At 36.1% G+C, this 20,035-nt stretch overlaps 1 protein-coding gene across 12 annotated transcripts in view; it reads right to left on the minus strand.

Annotated features, from left to right (window-relative positions):
• The window catches only part of YAP1 (Yes1 associated transcriptional regulator), a 141,395-nt gene extending 122,360 nt beyond the window's left edge, over positions 1 to 19,035 (minus strand). For 2 of the 12 annotated variants that reach the window (XM_074304421.1, XM_074304417.1), the window contains exons 1-2: positions 18,006 to 19,023; positions 13,927 to 14,177 (exon numbers count right to left, since the gene is read on the minus strand). In XM_074304421.1, coding sequence (XP_074160522.1) covers positions 13,927 to 14,177; positions 18,006 to 18,335 — 581 coding nt within the window. In that variant the 5' untranslated portion in view covers positions 18,336 to 19,023. Of the gene's footprint in view, positions 1 to 13,926; positions 14,178 to 18,005 lie in introns of all 12 variants that reach the window. The other 10 variants (XM_074304427.1, XM_074304425.1, XM_074304428.1 and 7 more) reach the window with 10 other exon arrangements.
• Between the last annotated feature and the right edge of the window lie 1,000 nt (positions 19,036 to 20,035).

Genomic DNA, 20,035 nt, shown 5'->3' on the forward strand with positions numbered 1-20,035 from the left:
ACGAGGGTACATGAATTCTTTTATTTAAATCCTCAGCATTCAGTATATAAAGAAAGAGCAATATGACCCCAAATAAAAGGGAAGCCATTAGAATTAATTGGGAAAATATGAGTCATACTTTAATATTATGCATGTAGTGTATAATGTCGTGGTACCTTGCAGCCAAAGTATTTTGGCAATTTAAGTAGAAAAGAAAAAGGCTTCCCCAGCAAATCAATACCAATAGGTAATTAAAAAAGGAAAGGGAATCCTTGAAACAATAACATTATTTAAATAATTACAAGGCAACTTGAGATATGTACTTTCTATACAAAATTGCATAAATCCATATTTATAGGTAAACCAGTAATCATAAATGACCTCTACATAAATGACCTCTATGTGGCTCAGTCTTAAAAAAATAAAGCAGAAATCTTGTCAAATACTGTTGTTCAAAAACTAGTCTTTCATCTTTAATAATTAGCATTCCTGAGACCTAAGGTTTTTCTCCCAACAAGATATTAATTTTTTTTCCCCCTGAGGCAATTGGGGTTAAGTGACTTGCCCAGGGTCACACAGCTAGGAAGTGCTAAGTGTCTGAGGTCACATTTGAATTCAGGTCCTCCTGACTTCAGGGCTGGTGCTCTATCCACTTCACCACCTAGCTGCCCCCCCAATAAGATATTCAAATTTAGGTAAAAGATTCTGATCCTTCACTGTTTCAACAAAAGGTTTATTAATGAAGTTAAAGCAAAGTCCAGAATTGTTTTGAAGACAAAGTTTGGTTTCCATAGAAATAGGAATGGCTGACAGTGCACTATTCTAATAGTCTTGCTTCACAATTTATTTAAATAAAGTTGGCTAATAAATAAATGCTGCATTATTAGATTTTTTTTTAGCCAAATGTAAAACAGGAATAAGCAATGAACAAATGTCATATCTTTTAACAGATCCTCTAAAATGTATGACTTCTTATATTAAAAAAACTTGTAAAATCTTAAAACTAGGGGTTTTTGGTACTTGTAGTTGAATCAATGGTTCTATAAAAGATGCAATGATTTTAGTTTTTGAATTTTTAAAATTTCAGTAAATTAAGTGCATAATGATAAGTACTAGTTAAAATAAGTCTTTTAAAAATTCCTGTAATTCACTTTCCAAACAAAAAGATAAAAGCTAATTATAATTTCCAAATTTAAAATTAAGTAACCTATCTACAATATATTTGATGTAGAAACAAAGTAGCAAAAAATTACTGTGAATATATAAGCAGCTCACATGAATAAGTACAACTTTATATAAAGAACAATTAGAGAAGAACCCTGACAACACATTTAAATATTTAAATAGCACATGGTCTTATCTTTTAAAATTCTACCAATTACATTGCTGTGCTGAGAATTTTTGTTTTATGTTCAGTTAATTCTAAGATTATCGAACATTCAGTGTACAAGAAACACTACCAACAATTTGTTCTTAAAGTGCAATGGTATTTCCTAAAAGAAAAAAAAAAGTAATGTTTGACTTGGGGAAAAAACAAAAACAAAAATGAAAACATCAGAACACTAAAATATAAAATCATCTATATATGTGAAAATCTGGAAGAAATTTCCAATACATAATTATTACATATTTTTGAAATAATTACTGCATGCAAAAACATCATACTCAGTGCTAGGGAAACAAACAAATGACTGTGAAATTAGGACTCTTACATAAAGTGATTACTTTGAGAACAAACAATAAATTCATCTTATTAGTTTCAAAGTTATCATGCTTCCTATGTCTTCTGTACTTTTCTGGATTTCAAAAGAAAATTCTTCAGTGCACTTTTCTTTCTTGGGTAGCATTAATATAATCAATATTTTATGTTTATTTATTATATAACATAAATGCTTTTATTTTTATTTAATATTTATTGATATAGTCAATAAATATTTATTAAATACTTTTATGTGCCTTAAGCCCTGTCTCCCTAACTCCTTCCAAAAGAAAAAGTACTCTCTTTTATGACAAATAAGTCCAGTCAACCAAAAAACAAAGATTCACATTGGCCTTGTCCTCCTGGCCATCTCATTCTGGATCTCTAGTTCATTACAGTCTTTATCATCAGTTTCATGGTTGGTCACTACAGTGATCAGTTTTTAAGTATTTCAAAGTTGTATTTCTTCACAATGCCATAGTCAAAACATAATTGTTTTCTGAGTTCTACATACTCCATTCCTTTTGACTTCACTGCCCTGATGGGATTTTAGGACATGCTACACTACCTTTTCTCTCTGAACTTCACTTTCAAAATCAAAGGTGTCTGACCTATCATAAATTCTGAGAGAGTGTACGTGTTCAATGTTCACATGTTTCTACTTCAATTAGTGGTTTCTGCTTCCAGGGTTAGCAATTTCCAGAGCTTGCCACTATTGTTAGCTGCAGCAAGACATAGTAGTAATAGCTGCAAACTAAATAGCTTTCAAAACCTAGTGGAGAAAAAGTTTGTTGGTCTTTTCTTCAGTCATGCTAATTCAGGGTCAGCTTCCAATACCAAGGACAATGATAATAACTTACCAGTGCCAAAAGGCAACAGTTATTTCCTCATCCATAAGAAGAGACTGGTACTGGTTCTAACAGGAATATCTTCACACCCACCAGTTATGAGGGGTTAAAAAGGATTTGATTACATCACTTGGATTCCACCCAAAGTGCAAGAGGAAACACAGTCTATGTTGGTCTGGACATGTATATTAGAACAAGAGAAAGCTCTGTAATTCAGCCAACTCTGCCCTATAGGTATTGCCCTTGCTTTAAAAAAAGTTATCCAAGTGTATTTGATAAATTTTTAAAGGCATTTTAATCATTAGCAAAGTATTAAGTCCACTCTGGGCTCCACTGCACATCCATTAGCAGCTACATGGTACAGTGACTTGGAAGTCTGAGCAGAAAGTGTGCAACTCACTTGCTAAATTGTCGCCTCAGTTTCCTCAACTGCAAAATACATATAATACTAGCAATCTACCACCCTAGTTGGCAGTGAGGATCAAATTATTTATAAAGTGCTTAGGACTGTGCCTGCAACATAGTCTACTATAAATTGGATTTACAAAAATTCTACTTAGACAATTATTCCCTAAAGCTAGAGAACTCCTATGCTGACAGAACATCTCTATAAAGTAAAAATAATTCTCCTCATTTTCAATAAGAAAACCAATAACCTATTCATCTCCCACATTAATTTTCTTTAAAAATTCTCATTTCCTACACCTTTCCTGGCCTCTCCCCCAACATTTAGCCAGTTCTCATCTATAATTTTATAGTACAGGTCCTCAATGGGCATATGACTAAGATAAATTTTATATGCATTTCTTCTCAGAATCAAGAGTCCTCCCCCAAGACAAACTTGTTTCTGATAACAGCCTAAGAAGCATATTATTTCTAGCTGACAGAACAAAAGTCTGCTGAATCCATGTTTTAAAATCTATAATAGCTAATGAAGAACTGGTTTTCCACTGAAGATAAAGACAATTGCTGACTTATTTGGGGTTATAATTCTTCTAAGGTCCCCCTGTGCCTTTTTTTATGTGAACTCCGATCTAATTATACTGCATCTCTCACCAAATATAAAAGAAATATTCTATTTAACCAAGCAAAAGAGATCTTTGAAAAGATGATCTTTTGCCCCACAACAAGGGTAACAATCAAGGAGTCATATATTTCCACCACATATTTATTTATTTACTCTAATTTAAAGTCAGGTCCTCCAGAAACAGTGATCTAATTCCTAACAATGTTTACCCTTTCCAGGATGATATATTATCATTTGTAGGTAGTAAATACTCTCCTGAAAACCCTCAAAATGATGTATATCTAAGGCTGGGTCTTTTCAAGATAAGAAGGCTCAGAAAAGAAACCTTCTGGGTTGCCCTTAGGGTAGAGGAAGCAACAGTTTAAGGTCTCTGAGGGCAGGGACCATTTCATATGTTGACATGCGCTTAGTATAGTGATAAGCATGTTAAGGGCTCAATAAATACTTTTGGACCTAAATTAGGATAGTATGTAGAGATTGGGCTTATTAGGTTTCTAATTATATGTATTTTGCTTTAAAATATTAAACTTTAAAAAACTTAATTTAAAACTTAATAAACAATAAACAGGAAGACCCACAAAAATCACATACTCAAAGATGTTGAGGATCTCTAAAATTATGACCACAGCTATGGTTTAGTTTAAAAAAAAAAAAAAAACAACACAAAACCACAATGTTTACTAGGCATAATTAATGTTCTGTTCAGTATACATACTCTGTGTGACACAGTCTGTTGGTCATGTGTACAGTGACCATATCTCCATATTCTGTCTCAATTTTAAGAAAATAAAGCATACTTTTAACAAGACTTTACAAAAAGAATATCATTATCAAATTATAAATTCTAATTTTTGGTTTCAAAAATATAGTTACCATATTCAAGCTAAACATTGATTCTAAATCCAAAATGAGAACCATTCAATTTTGTGATTTAAAGAAAACATTCAAAATCTTAAAATAATTTAGATAAAATAGGGCATAGTTACACATATTACAATAGATCTTAAGACAGATTCACTAAAAAATCTCTTTTAAAAAGTAAACTGTATTTAAAAGAATTAGATTTACAAAAGTCAATTTTGAGGCAATTATTCCCTAAAGTTTGCTTTCCCTGTACTTTGAAACAGAATCCCCATGAACATAAGGTAAAAATAATTTTCCTTACTTTCAAAAAGAAAACTTTTAACATTCTATTTATCTCCTGTATCTTCTTTTCATTCCTGCCCACAAATGCCTGTTAGATTTAACAATCACTTCTCAATAAGCTGGAACTACATTTCAAATCACTCTCTTGTCCACTTGTGTCAAAGAATTTAGTATCTTCACAAGAAAGCAGTTTTCTTCAAAAAATCCTCAGTAAGATTTCACACATTCTTTAAAAAAAAAAAAAAAAAAAAAAAAAAAAAGTCATTTCTCTGAAAAAAATTATCTGGTAGCTATAAAAATCAAATCAAGGGAGTTTTGTTTTGTTTTGTTTTGTTTTTAAATAAGCCCAAAACAGGGAGAAAAAGGAAGGGATAGGTCATCTCCTTAAATCTCCTGAAAGGAAAAAAAAAAAAAAGATTCTAACAAATCAGATCTGAAATTATTCAAAGGAATTTGACAGCACAGATGAGACTTGAAAAACTACTCATAAGATGATTGAAAAATTACACCATAAAATCAGGATAAAGTCAGCTAATAACACTTTACCACAACTATTACATAAACAGGTTATGTAGAGAAAGAGAAAACCTTCCTTAGTATTTTAATAAAACTTCAAAATTACCATCATTTCACTAATTTACAATGTTTTTCAGAGCAAAGAATTTCTATAACTTGATAGGTTTGGGATTATAATCCTTCCTATGCCACAAACCAAATGAGGATTAAAACAATTCAACCAAATACTTTTCCTTGCCTCTAAGAATGTGAAGGCAGAGAGAAGAGTGTTGTGATTTATACCAAACTTCTTTGTTTGCCTTTGGAAGAGGTCGAGCCCTGAGCAAATAAAAGTGCTTCCATGGTGGCAGTACTCGTTCCCAGGAAACTCAGGCTACAGTACTTGACTGACCAGAGCCATGAAGTAATTCTTCTTCATAAAAACGGTAATGTCCCTTTCATGGTTTGAAGTTCTGATTAATCCTGGAAGCAGAAACCCTTTTCTGCAAGCACTCTCTCTCTCAAGCACTGCTGTAACCAATCTGCATTGCTCTTTAAGAGTTTCCATTGTTATTTGCTTTCAAATAATAACGACTTATCAAACTTTCATGTAACAATAAATGGCTAAATTATGCGACTGAGGGAGATAGTAAATAAATTTGGGGAACCCTAGGCCAAAAAACAAATTAAAAAAAATAAATGATTTCACCTTGATTTGTACTAAGTCTAAACTCATCCAAGAGTTGCAAGTGATATTGAATACAAATGAATCCTTTATTTGGAGGTTCCTTTCAAAGTTTTTTTAAAAATTACTTCTGCTTTTAAATATTTTTCTAATTACTAATTAGAAAATATCTTTCATTATTATATTATTATTGAATATTCATAGGCTATACTTAAAAAAAAAGTGGGGAAAAAAGTGTACAAAGTGTTCACCAACGTTAATTTTCAAAATTTTATTTGCTTCATGCAGGTATTTGAATTTACTCCCTTTGGGCATCTATACTACCAATTAGACTTTGTATTCCTTATACTAAAATATATGAATAGATTAACGTGTTGTTTACTTGGTCATATCCACTATCTTCAAATTGTTTTTCTTCTTTCAGCAGAATAATAATAATTTTTAAAAAGCATGACAGAGTATTCAACAGTATTCTTCCAGGATTTCCCCCCCAAATCAGTGTGGTATTGTGACTCCCTCTCTTCACTGATGCCCACCCACTGAGCTGACTGCAAGCATTCTACAGAGAGCTAAGGGTACACTTTCATCTCTCTCTCCCACTCAGTCTCAATACCAAGACAAATTGGAGGAGACTTTCCCTCCCCTTATATATGGAAATACTTTATGTGATTGCAATTTGAACTGTTTCTGTAACCCAATCAACACTCAATGGCCAAATTACACATTTCATTTTTAAAGGGAAATCAACTGAGTTACATTTAACACAGCATTATCTAGCTACATCATAACCAGAAATGCCTCATTTTTAATACATGTATTCTCCTGTGGAATAGCTAAATCATTATGTACACAATACACACTATATGTGTTCTTACTACTTAGTATAGGAGAAGCACAAAAGTCAGATTCAAAAACAATACTCAAAAGCCAAAATACTGTATTTGGTTTTCCCAATTTATACACATTTACAACACTCTGCAGTAGGCAGTAAGTCTAGGCCATCTTTCTGAAGTAGAATAAAGTACTGAAAGATTCTCTGAACTTGAAGATTAACAGCTAAATTCTAAATTCTATACTGGAAAGGGCCAAAAACTACTGTAAAGCACATTTAATGCTGAAGATAGACAATGTGAATTTACTTATTAGCACATTGTTAATTTTAATTAATGAAACCCTGTTTGGCATTTATAAATTTTCATCTTTTAAGACTGATTTCATATTACTTCCCCTTACACAGCTGACAGCTATACTTTCCAGTACATGACATTCTACCTACCTCTATGCTTTTACAATTTCCCTCATGCCAGAAATAGTCTCTGTCCCTACCTCTTACAGTTTAGTTCAGATTTGATCTTTTAGGCTATTCCCTCATTTACGGAATAAAAGATTTAGAGTTGGAAGAAACTTAGAGGTCATTAATCCAAGTCACAGAAGACAGTAAGAAAAGTGATTAAATCCAATGCTGTTATAGCTCTTTCCTTACCCTATTGTTATTACTTTAAGTATATTTTGTATTATTTAACAGAGTTGTGACCTTCCCCTCTTTCCATCCTATAAAACATAAGCCCTTACATTTTACAAAGAGAATGAATCCTTTTTTTCTTAAACAACAAAAAGAAACTCAAAAAAATTAACATATGAGAACAATTTAAATATGTTAAGACTTTTAAACACTTTGTTTTGAGATCTGCAAATTTTGCATTATTTTTGAAAATTATAAAAAACTATAGGCCACAATACACAGTGATTTTAATGTAAATGGCTACAAAGTATCTGGTGATAAAAATTAATAGAAGTATATAAAGAAATATTCATCACATCCAGAAAAAATATTGAAAACTAAATCAGGAAGTCATTTAGTAGTCTATAAAGAAATAGGAAGTTGTTGACCAACTACTTGAAGAACCATTTCCTGCAGGGAAAACTGTAAGACAGCTGGGGTGAGCAATATTTATTTTCAGAATAATGGGAAGATTAGTGGTTTGTTGAGGTTTGGGGGTATGATGGTATTTCTTTGCATTAATTTCATGTGTTAAGTTCTAGAGGAGCATTTTGAGTTGTAAATAACATTTAACAAATATGATTACCTATATTTCAGATAAGATAACATATAAAAACCCAGCTAAATAACATATAAAAACATTACCTAAAAGCTTTTACTACACCTCCATTCCTGTAAACTCACTCCTTGAAACTTTCTGTAAATATCTTTAAAAATAGGCTTCTCAATTACTGAAAATCCTTCATAGTTCTGTAGTGTTAGGGAAGATGGAAGAGATCTTGAAGCCAACTGATCTAGCTATGGTAGTATCTATATCTATCTCTACACACATCCAAAGTCAACTCCTTTATCCATTCCAGCAAATTATCCTATCAATTATTTTCAAAAGTTTAGCCAATTTACAAAAATAAGTTTAACATCCCTTAAAATATTTTCAAAATTTCAGTTAATTACAATGCAGTATTAATCCAAGATAATCACATGAAATTAGAATTATGAGAAAGTAGAATATTTTATTGAAATGCATATATTTTTATGAATCTACCTTAAATTTTCCACATTGACATATAACTGTCCTCTTCAAATATAAGACAGGGAGATGTAGTCTTCATATGCAATTTTTGGTGACAAATTCTAACACACATGAAGGAGATCATTTTTTTTTTTAATGGAAAAACAAGCACACTCATTCTTAGGTATTTCACTCTAGCATACAGTGAACACTTCAAATTTTCAAGTTATTTTCTTTTCCTTGACAAGAAAAAAGTCTAAATTATTGACAACAGTACTTCACTAAGACAAAAAATATTAAATGACCCAACTGGTTGTTGCAAAAGTGAAATTCTAAAATAAATTGAAACTAAAATTCCTACCTTGAAGAACAAACCCAGACCGATCTTGATGATAGATGATAGCATTAAATTACCTCTACCTTCACAACTACTTTTCAAAGATGCCATAAATACAATTCATTATTTCCCAGAGTATATTCCAATGAACTGTGCAACCGAATTCAGAAGTACAGAGAAACCAAAACAAGTTCAACATATAAATTAAATACAACTTGCTTCCCAGCTTCTCTCAACAAAATATATTATTCATAAAACAAAGATGCCACCTAGGATATTACATAAACTTAAGAGCTGGAAGGAATCTTAAGAGATCATCTAGCTCAACTTGACTGCTAATGCAGGAATCTTTCCAACCACAGCCCAGATAAAGTGGTCATCCAGTCTGTTTGGATACTTCTTCCAGTGTCAAGGAACTAAGGGACTCACAAAAACTCCTTTAAAGGAAAAAAATCTTCACAACAATCTTAAATATTAAAAAGGTTCTTATATTGGTTCAGTATCTGTTTCCCTCTAATTTAACCACCCCTTTCTTTTGGACTCTTCCCTTCAGTTACATAAAAGTCTGATGATACAAGGAAAATTCAGGACCCAAAGTTATTAACTTTACAGAGATCCAATTAATAACTTTGGATGCACTTGGTTGTAAAACCCATGCACCTAAAACACAAACTTATCTGAAACAAAGCTTTTCTCCCAAGCTTTGCTATGTTTCCCACTTCCTTTAACATTTCTTTTTCAACATGATCTCTGAATCCCTTTATCTGGACATAATAAATGCCAAAACTGACAACTACCACCCTTCTCTGAATAAAGCAGTTGTTCAAAGTCCCTTTTAAAATGTAATTTGAAAATTAATTAAAAGTCAAAGAATATGATCTTCCCTTGTAATAAAAAAAAAAAAAAAAAGCTTTTCTTTAGAGTGGCAAATGTAATTAAAGTATCCAAAAAATTAGCCAGTAGGTATTTGTAATAATCTAAAGATTGCTTGACAATTTCCACTTCAACACATTTGAGCTTTACATAACAATATTAAATCAGCTGTTCTGAATAAATACCTAGTGTCTTCAAAAGTATTTAGACTCAAAATAAGAACTCACTCATGTTAACTTATATAACATTAGATTGATTCCATCCATTGACAATATTATAGAATGCAAAAAGCTTACTAAGAGACTATTTATGTCACCCTTTAAGCGTGAACAGAGATCCATACTTTCCCAACAGCACCAACCAAGAAAAGCGGAAAGCAAACAGCCTATTAAGCTGTTTAAAATCTCCCTAGGTCAGCATGTGACCCAGCAGGGAGAGGTTCAAAAAGTACAGCCTTTATTTTTCTTCCTAACAACCTGGTTTGTTTCCACTCCTTTCCCCTTCAAGACCCATCCTTCACAGCTAGCCGCTCTTTCAATCATTGACTTTGGATGTCTGCTAGAGAACAAGCGGTCTGGGCTCATGCAGATGAGTTTGCCAGACTTGTGTGTACTTTCCAGTCTCAGGCCCTTTATTGTTCTTGTTGAAATCTGACCCTTTGAAATGGATACCAGGACACCAAGAAAGGGGGGGGGGGGGGGGGAAGTCTTGTAGAGAAGAGAAAAAGAAACTGTACAAACTCAATTCATTTCTTCTGCTCTTCACCTGAACGAGCATAAGCTACTAAAACCTTAAAAACTCATTTCACAAAAGATCATTTAAGAGAACAAGTGTATTTTTAAAGATACAACTGCCTTCTTCCAAAAAAGTCTTAAAGCAGTTTCAAAAAGTGAATACTTAAAGTAATAATAAAATCAGTGTAACTGATCCATCAATTATCTGAAATAAAGAAAAATTTTATTTGGTTATAGTCATTTATAATTAGCGAGAGTTCATACTCAATTACAACTTGAGTTATTTTTCATCTTCTTATCAAAATCCAAATGAACTCTAACTTAAAAGGTGTATGATGAGTCAATTTTATAAATTATGATTTTCATAAAAATTGTCTAATTATATGCCTAAGATAGTAAATTTCTTAGAGAAACCCTGGGTTTTGGTTATTGTTTTGGTTTTTTTTTTAAATTTTGAGCACTTACAGAACATTTTGCATAAGACTTGATTCAACATGCATGAGGAAAAAAAAATTAGATGTTACCTTTAACTTCAAAATTTAATATAATAAAAGCCTATCAATAGTACAATCCAACTATATTTTTCATATTTTTAAAAACACATGAAGGCCACTAAACTATCTTGGTGGTCACTCATTTAAAAAAAGACAGGTTTCCTGAAACTTGAGAAAGTTATCAACACTAAATTTTAAAGAAAACTATTACTGTTTCCAACCCTGTTTGATATAGGTAAGCATGTCAAAAACAAATGAACTACATGAAGATTTCAACAAGAATACATTATTAAACCCCTAAACTCAAATATATGTATATACACATATATAAGGCATATGCAAAGCAAATGAAGATTAACAACTCTGAATATTCTTCACAATTTTTCTCTATTGACAATAATCACTCCCAAACAAAAAAAAAAAAAAAAATATGTAAATTTATTATAAAGTACTGTGTATATAGAGAGGGAAAAAAAATAGTACTTGCCTTCAAGGAATTTAAAAATCAAAAAGGCGAGACAAGGCATAAATAAATGGACAAGTCGTAATTCAATAAACTAAAAGATGTTTATCTTTTTATTTTTATCTTATATCTGGGATATAAGGGGCTTATGTAAGGGAGAGAAGAGTTCGGGACAATACTTAAAGATAATTACAGTACATCAGGAAATGTGAATTTCATGGTGAGGGAGGGGAGAAACTAAAGATGGGAATTCAGAGCAGACTTAAGGGAGCATGTGATACCTAAGTGGGGAAGAAAAGGAAGAGATTAACAGGTAATATTCTAGAAATGTGTCTGTGCCATACATAAGCCTAAGGAGGTGATATGGTACTTATTGAGATAAAGGAATAATTCTATTTTCTTAAGCTGAACTATTAGTGAGTAAAGGAAAAGAGTGGGAAATTAGACTATTGAGAGTGGAGCCAGCTTCAGAGAAATAGTAGAAAGAAAAGTGTATATCTTGGTTTCAAGTCCTAGTAGTAATACTTACTAGTTTGACTTGACATTACCATATACTGAACCATCCTAAATCTGTTTTCTAATCTGTAAAATGAGTATACTACATCGATTAGATCATCTACTTTTGATCAAGAATGAAGAAAGAGTTTTATAAATCAAAAGGTCAGAAGCAAGAAATAAATCTTGGTTGAACTGTTATTGTGGACGCTCTTAAATGTCAAAGTTTTAAAGAGAGGAATGATCCGGTTAAGCCCATGTCTCATTTTGGCAGCTATGTAAAACAAAGACCAGAGAAGAGAGACATTGGAAAAAAAAAAAAAAAAAAAAGGAGCATTCAATTAAAGAGGCTAATAAAATAGTCCAGGTAAGAGTCATAAGCTCCTTGGCTAGGATAATAGCCATGGCCATGAGAATAAAGGAAAAGGGAACAGAAATAAGACATATCATTGAGGAGGTTAAACAAGCTGTGATAACTGACTGGACAGGAGTACTATCAAATATAACATCAAAGCTTCAACCTTGTGATTGGCTCACAGACAGGTTGTCACAACCTGTGCATTTTTAAGAATGAATTTAGAGAATTTGTAATAGTTAAATATGTAAAACTGGTGTCAGGGAGAGCCCACCCAGATGCTGAAATCTGGGAGTTTAATGTGATATCTGATACCATGAAATTGGATGATTTCATCAGGGAGAGAGAATGGGGCAAGAAGGGCTTAAGAACCACTCTAAATCAAGGATCAGGAGAAAGATGAGGAATTAGAAAAGGTGATCTAAAAATGATCAGAAATGTAGGAAAATACAAAGAAGCACATGTTGTTAAAGCTAAATAAAGTATCAGAGAAAAAAATGCTCAATAAAAATCATCTGAAAAATCAGGGAAGAAAAGGTCATTGAAGAAAAAAAAAAAAAGATTTCTGACCTTGGTAATTATATTAGTAATCTCATTCTGAGAGAATAGCTTAGGATCAGAATATATCAAATTATAGGGAGTTGAGGAATAAATAACTTATGAAGTGGAATCATCAAGTATTTTTAAGCACCTATTTTGTACTGGGTACTGGGGTTATAGAGAAAGTAGAAGGAAAAAAAAGGGGAGTCCCTGCTTCTCAATAAGCTGAGACTCCTTGGGGGAGAAAACATGCAAGAAACCACATTAAAAACAAGATATTCAAGGGTAAATTGGGGATAATCTTGGAAGGAAGACACTTTGATTAAAGGAGCCCAGGAAAGGCTTCTTTTAGAAGGGATGATTTTAGCTGAGATTTGAAAGAAGTTAGGAGGGAGAGAATTCCAGGCATTGGGTAAAAACCTCTGGAATTGGGAAAGTGTGTTATGTATGAAGAACAGCAAGGAAGTCACTGGATTTCAAAGGATGTGGCAGGGGAAAATAAGCTGTGAGATTGGAAAGGCAGGCAAAGAGCTTAATGAAGTACTTTAAAAGTCAAAAGTACTATGTCCTAAAAGTGAGAGGGAGATAGTGAAGTTTACTGAAAGTAGTAGAGCAGGAATGTGATTTAGGAAAACCAATTCTTTGACAGTTGAGTTAAGATGGACTGAAGCAGGAAAAGGCTTGAGGTAAGGGGCCAACTAGAAAGCTATTGCAATAGTCCAAGAATGAGGTGCCAAGAGCCTATACCATTTTGGTGGCAGTGCCGGGAGATTATGGGGAAATATATGAATGTTAGGTAAAGCAGAAATGGCAGGACTTGGGGAGGACAGGGTGGGACATAAGGAGTGTATGTGAAGAAGAGAAAAGTTCGAGACAATACTTAAAAGATAAATATGGTTTTGGAACTACTGATTTTAAGATGTCTATGAGACATCCACTTCAAAATTCCAACTGTATACCATCCAGTTAGAGAATGGAGGTCGCTTAGGGCTAGACACAAAGATTCCTGAGAATAAGCTGCATAGAGATGATAATTCAATCCATGGGAGCTATTGAGGTCACCAAAAGAAGCAGTATTTTGAAACAGCAAGTTTAAACTATTTTTTCTAGAGGTTCAGATAAAGAAAAGGACAGTGGTTGAAAGGTCAGACATAGACAGGGAAAGTTAAATGTCTTTGCAGTTTTGTTTTTTAAAAACCTGAAGATTACTTATCTCTACTATCCCTCAATTAGTTGTACTTACTTTAAAAAGTATCTCTGGCCAGATGATGTCTTGGCCATCTCCCAGCCTGCTGGTAAAGGAACATCATCTGGGATCTCAAAGGAAGACTGTCGAAGGTGTTGACCAGTGGGCGCAGCTCCTGGGGCAGACACTACTCCAGAGGGGCTAAGCGTCCCAGGGGAAACAGCCCCAAGTTGTAATGAGGCTGGAGAGGAATGGGCTCGGACATGCTGAGGAGTCAGGGCTCCTGCAGTCCCTGCATCAGTGCTAGCCTGCCAGAAGTTTAAAAAAACAACAACAAATTTTTATTAGAATACTATTATTCCACAGAAAAGTACTAGGAACATATTATAACATTAAAGCAATTTTCAATGTCTAGAACTCAACAGTAAATAACAACTACATTTGTATAATACTTTAAGGTTTTCATAGCATTTTCAAAGCATTCACTTGATGTGAACAATATGTTTTATCAGTAATAAATATCTACTTTTTTTGTTTTTTAAACAGGTGAAGAAATTACAGCTCAAATAAGCCCAAGATCGATCAGCCAATGACATAGCTGAGACTAGTATTTAAAAAAAAAATGTATAGTGAAGACTGAAGATTATGAAGAATGTAATATATTGACATAATTTAACTTAAATGTATACTTTATCACAGAGTCCAAGTTTAAAAGCTTAGATAAAAAGTAATGCCACCTTGGAGGTATAAATGTATGAACTGATAATGTGGTCCTACCTCATAATCTCACTTATAGATTGGAGGCTTCTTACTATTCCTGAAATACAACACTACATCTCTAATATCTACAATTTTTCTTCGGGCTGTCCTTCATGTTTGGAATACTCTCTTTTCACTTCCAAATCTAAAAAGCTTTTATTTCTTTCAAAACAGCCTAAGTATCACTTTTTATGTGAAGGCTTTCTCAGTCCCAGCTACTACTTCAGCTATATAAATATATAGCAGTTTAGGGTTTTCAAAGTGTTCATAAATATTATTTGGTTCTCATAACAACCCTGAGAGATAAGAGTTGTTTTTACTCCAGTTTTATAGATGAGGAAACTGAGTCTGAAAAAGATTAAGGTTTGTAAATAGGATTTAACTTGGGTCATCCTGATAATTAGTCCAGCACTTTATCTACAGGGCCACCTAGTTGACTCAAGAGGAGGAACCTCCATAAGGTTTTATTTATCATTTTTTTCTATAGCATCAAGCAGTGACTGGAAGACAGTCGGTACTTAATAAATGCTTTTTTGGGGCCCCCAGAAATTAAGTCAATCAAAATATTAGATAGAAAAGCTTGAGCAGAATACAGCAAGTTCACAATTTCACCTCAGTGCCCTTATATAAACTTAACACTACATATCATGAATCTAGAGGGCAAAACACAAAAGGCATTTAAGAACTTAATTCAAAAATCAGAAATAAGGTAATGAAGGCAATTTTTTCTTTCAGAAAAAAATCTAAAGTACCAGTTACTACAAATGAAATCAGTATTCAAGTAAGCTGTTTTTCAAATCAGCAATCCCATTGACCTCAAAACAGAATAACACATTATGAATAAAATCCAATCAATAAAGCCTAACAATTAAAAGCTTCAAACAATGCTAACCTTGTTTCTGGCAACAGAAAATTCATTAACAAGTAAAAAAAAAAAAAAATCAAAACTTAAACCTGAATTTAAATTAAACAGTTATTACCGCATCTCTGCACCTAAATAATAAAGGTACTGCTTGACAGCTAGAATCATAACCTCCCAGGACCTTGGCTTCCTCATTTGGAGAATGAGGGGGTTAGAATAGGACCCTAAAGATCCTTTTCATCTCTAAAAGCAAGATCCCATAATGCTTAAAATGATAATTTAGTTAGTTAGGAAACATAGTATATTGTGGAACTGATCAGAGATTATAATCAGGGAAATTATGAAAGATTACTCAATCCTTGGAATTTCTTAAATTCCTATGGGCAATGGACAGAAGAAATTAAAGAAATCAGTAGAATATAACATGTGCCTCAAATAAGAACTTGCCTTTTTATTTCAATTCATGATTGGTATGAACATTTCTTGCTATGTTAAGTAGTAATAAGACAAAAGAAAACTGAGGTCCCATGAATGATTTTGGATCATGAACTCAGTTGTAAAATCAATGCATCTGAAACAAAGTATAAGAAGCAATCACTGCAGTACTTACTAGGCTCATATTATGGTGTAATATTTAGAGACTATATCATTTGCAGTCCTAACTTTTTTTGATAGAGTTGTTATTGGATGAAATGGGGAATCTACTTTGCAGTTTTTGTTGGACTTTTTTTTAGTTGCCAGCTGGATATTGCATACATTTGTAATGAATCCATGATCACAGATTTACCTCAACCTCACTTTGCACAGCTTGCCCACTGAGTGATAGTTAGTAACTACTTTTTCTTCCTTTCTCTTTACCAGAAACACCCCCCCCTCCAAGTTGTCTAGAAGCTTAAGAGAGCTTTAGACTCTAAAAAGGCCAGTGTCTACAGCATTCCTGTAGACTGTTATTGTGAATGGGAAGTAAGGGTGGGGGATACTATTCTTTACATTATTTATTTAAAGCCCAATTACTAGACAGTATTTGGAAAACGAGTTCGATTTTGGACAAGATTCCTAGTTTTTGCCTAAACAAGTTTTGTTCTTTTTTTAAATCTGCGTCTACCATTTTTTTTTTTAAGCCAAGGGACTTTAAATAGTTGAATTCATAAGAAAACACCTCGGATTTTTTTGGTTTTGAAATTCTCCTAAATATTGGAATGGAGTGAATATTTAAAAGTAGCCATGTTCACAACCCCAGTAAGAATTAAAAAGCAATGGCTATCCTAGAATTAGTCATCGCTTCCCAAACATTAACTTTTAATCATACTTGGACTTCATGTGAGTCAACCTGTATAGTATAATCAAAGGCTGCCTGTTTAAAAAAAATGTAAAAAGCAATTCCAATCCTTCACAAATAACAAAAACGACTCATTCAAAAAAGTATTTAATCGGACAGTGTTTCTAAAAAAAAAAGTGAAACGAACTAACAATCTATGGCACAAAAGCACTGGAGGATGGCAGGGCTAACTCCATAAACAACTTTCAGGAAAAGTCTCGGAAGTCAGAAGTGGAAGTTGTGTTTCGTAGTTCTGAAAAGTGCTAAGACACAGAGGGACGGAAATAAATGCTTTCCTTTGGGGAGGAGGGGGGCGAGAAGAGCAGAGAGCAAGAGAGAAAGAGTAAGAAACTAAATGGACTGGTTCAACCCCCACCCCTAATCAACGTTGGAAAACAAGAGAACAATTATTTGACTCCCCAGGAGACTGATGTGGACTGAGAGGCCCTGGAGGAGAGGGGGGCCCAGAGCTCAACTTCACAAACTAGGCTGCCGCAGGCAACTCACCCACACACAAAATGCCAGACTCCCCCCTCCCCCTCATCCAGCAGGGGAAGGAAGGAAGGAAGGTGCGGAGGGAGGGGAGGTGCTTGCATTGTGCAAGCCCACCAAGTAGCACAGAGCTCTCAGCAACTTTTTCCCCATCCCCCTTCCCTCCTTCCTCCCTTCCCATTCCTTCTCCCCTCCCCGCCCCCTACAAACCTCTCCCTAACTCCTCCCGCCAACCTGAGAAAAAGGGGAGAAAGGAAATTAAAAGGGGGACCTCCCCAAAGCCCCACAAATCTCTACAAGCCCCGGGATTGTATAGAACCTGAAAGGAGCACGGGCGGGGGGTGGGGGTGGGGAGGAGAGGAAAAAAATCTCAGTCCAGAACAGCAGCCGCAGGGAGGGGCCGGAGGAGTGTGAAAGTCAGCCGGGAAGAGGCTTAACGCTCCCCCCAACCTCGTTCCCCCCCCCCCCCCCGCTTCCCAGCCCGGTCCCGGCAGTTCCAGTTTCCCAACTCACAAGTAGTCTGTTGTCCCACCCCTTCCTCAGTGCCCTGAGAGCCCCCGGGACCAGCCCATCCCAGGCAGGCCAGTAGGGCCATGCTTCCAAGGTGCCCCCCAGCTCGGAGCCCGGGCCCCCCTATCCCCCCCCGTCCCGCGCCGGGGTGAGAAGGGATCCACAAGCGGAGGTGGAAGGGCCGCGGGAAGTTACCTGTCTGGAGTGCGATTTGGGCTCCGGGGGCTTAAAGAAGGAGTCGGGCAGCTTCCTGAGGCGCATGGGTACTGTCTGAGGCACATTGGCAGTCTTGGGGTTCATGACGGCGTTGAAGAGCGCCTCCAGGTCGGTCTCCGAATCCCCCCGGACGTGCACGATCTGATGGCCGGCCGGGGGCGGCGGCGCAGCCTGGGAGCCCGGAGCCCCCGGAGGCGCCGGCTGCCCGGGGCCGGTCGGTGGTCCCTGACCCTGACCCTGGGGGGGCTGGGACGGAGGCTGCCCCTGGCCCTGAGAGGGCGGCTGCGGCGGCTGCTGGACCGGATCCATGTCTCCCACCCTGCACTTCCCTCCCCCCCGGCACGCACCTCCTAACCCGGCGAGGGGAGGGCTCCGCCCGTCCGGGACAGCCCCGGACCCCAACTAGAAAGAACTCGGAGGCGGCGAGGATCAGGGGCCCCGCAGGCGCAAGGCGGCTCGGGCGGCCTCCTCTCCTTCCTCCTCCTCCTCTCCGTCCCTTTCTCAGAGCTGGGGGTCCGCGGGGCAGCGCCACATCCCCGGCTACGACCCCTCCGCCCCCTGTGGGGCCCCCGCACTCTCCTCCGGACGCCGCGCCGGAGTTTCGGGAGTGGCTCCGCTCGGGATCTTAGCGGCCAGAAAACTTTTCTCCCTGAACTCCTCTTACGGAATTCAGACTCGTTCCTGCCCTTCTCTTCTTTCTCTTTTCCTTAGTTTCCTTCCTTCTTTCCTTGCTTTCTTTCTTTTCTCGGCGGCGGCTGCGCCCGACTGAGACCCAAACTCTCAGCAGACACCAAAACTAAAGTTTTGGAGAACTGCCCTCCCGAGCCGGCCGCCGACTCCGCCTTCTCCTGCCTCTGCGCGCCCGCCCGCACCGAATCCGCGCCCAGGAGAGGGAAAGGGGAGGGGGGGGGAAGAAAGAAAGAAAAAGGAAAAAAAACTTTCCCCCGAAGTTCCTCCTTCCCAGCCACCTCCGGGACCTCCAATTTCTCTCCCTGTTTCACGTGACCACCAAGCGACTAAGATCTCCCCCTCACCCTAATCCTCCCTGATTGCTTAAAGGGACAGAAACTTTGGCCATTGCCTCTCCGTGTGGCTGCAGTGGGAAGCAGCACTTGGTGAAACTTTGGGCCGTATCTGGTTTTAAGATCCCCCTTCCCCTCCGGGGATTAAGGTTACTCGCTACAGCTGGATGTCCTCGGGTGCTTTGTGCGATCCACTCCCCCAGGAATCCTCTCCCACTTCTCCCCCTCACACAGAGATAGCCCTTCCCTCTAATGTGGCAGCGTTCGCTTTGGTTTTGTAAAATCACTTAAGTTGGTAAAAGCCATAGAATTGCACTGATTTCAAGCCCTTCGCGTATTAAAAAGTTGATGCAGCAGCCTTGAGACGACGAAGCAATAATTGCTGCTAATTCATAAAACAGGCCAGACTTGTATTAGATTGTTAGTCCGCATGGATATTTGCATATTAAAGGTCATTTTTAAGCAAAAATCTTGAATTGTCACGTGTTCACTACCTTCCCCTAATTTGTACCCACCCATAAGCCTTCGAAAAGGAAGTTACAAGTTTAAAAAATTATCTTGATAAACTATTGAAGACAGGGGAAAAGTAGTTTGAGAACTCTATTTTATTGAAGATACCAAATTCGTTTTGCTTATGGTGATTCAGTTTAACTTACAAAAAGTTGCTTTTTTTGGGGGGGAAATATGATTAAAGGAATAGTCTCAATTTTTAGTCTACCTGTGACATTGTTATAAAATGCTTTACTATAAAAATTACTATATTGTATTATAACTGATTATTCTCCATGTAAATGAACCTATAATATGGTTATGGCATATCTGAAGAGAAACCGGTGTCTGGAAGTGCTTAAATATATTTGAGTATTTTTTAAATATGTTTTTTTCCAAAAAAATAAAAGAAGCAAAACATGGTAGGATTATAGATTTAGACCTCAGACCATTTAAGCCATTCTACTCCTTTTATAGATAAATCAGGTAGTCCAATTG

This window comes from Sminthopsis crassicaudata, chromosome 3 (assembly GCF_048593235.1).
Source record: "Sminthopsis crassicaudata isolate SCR6 chromosome 3, ASM4859323v1, whole genome shotgun sequence".
Lineage (NCBI taxonomy): Eukaryota > Metazoa > Chordata > Mammalia > Dasyuromorphia > Dasyuridae > Sminthopsis > Sminthopsis crassicaudata.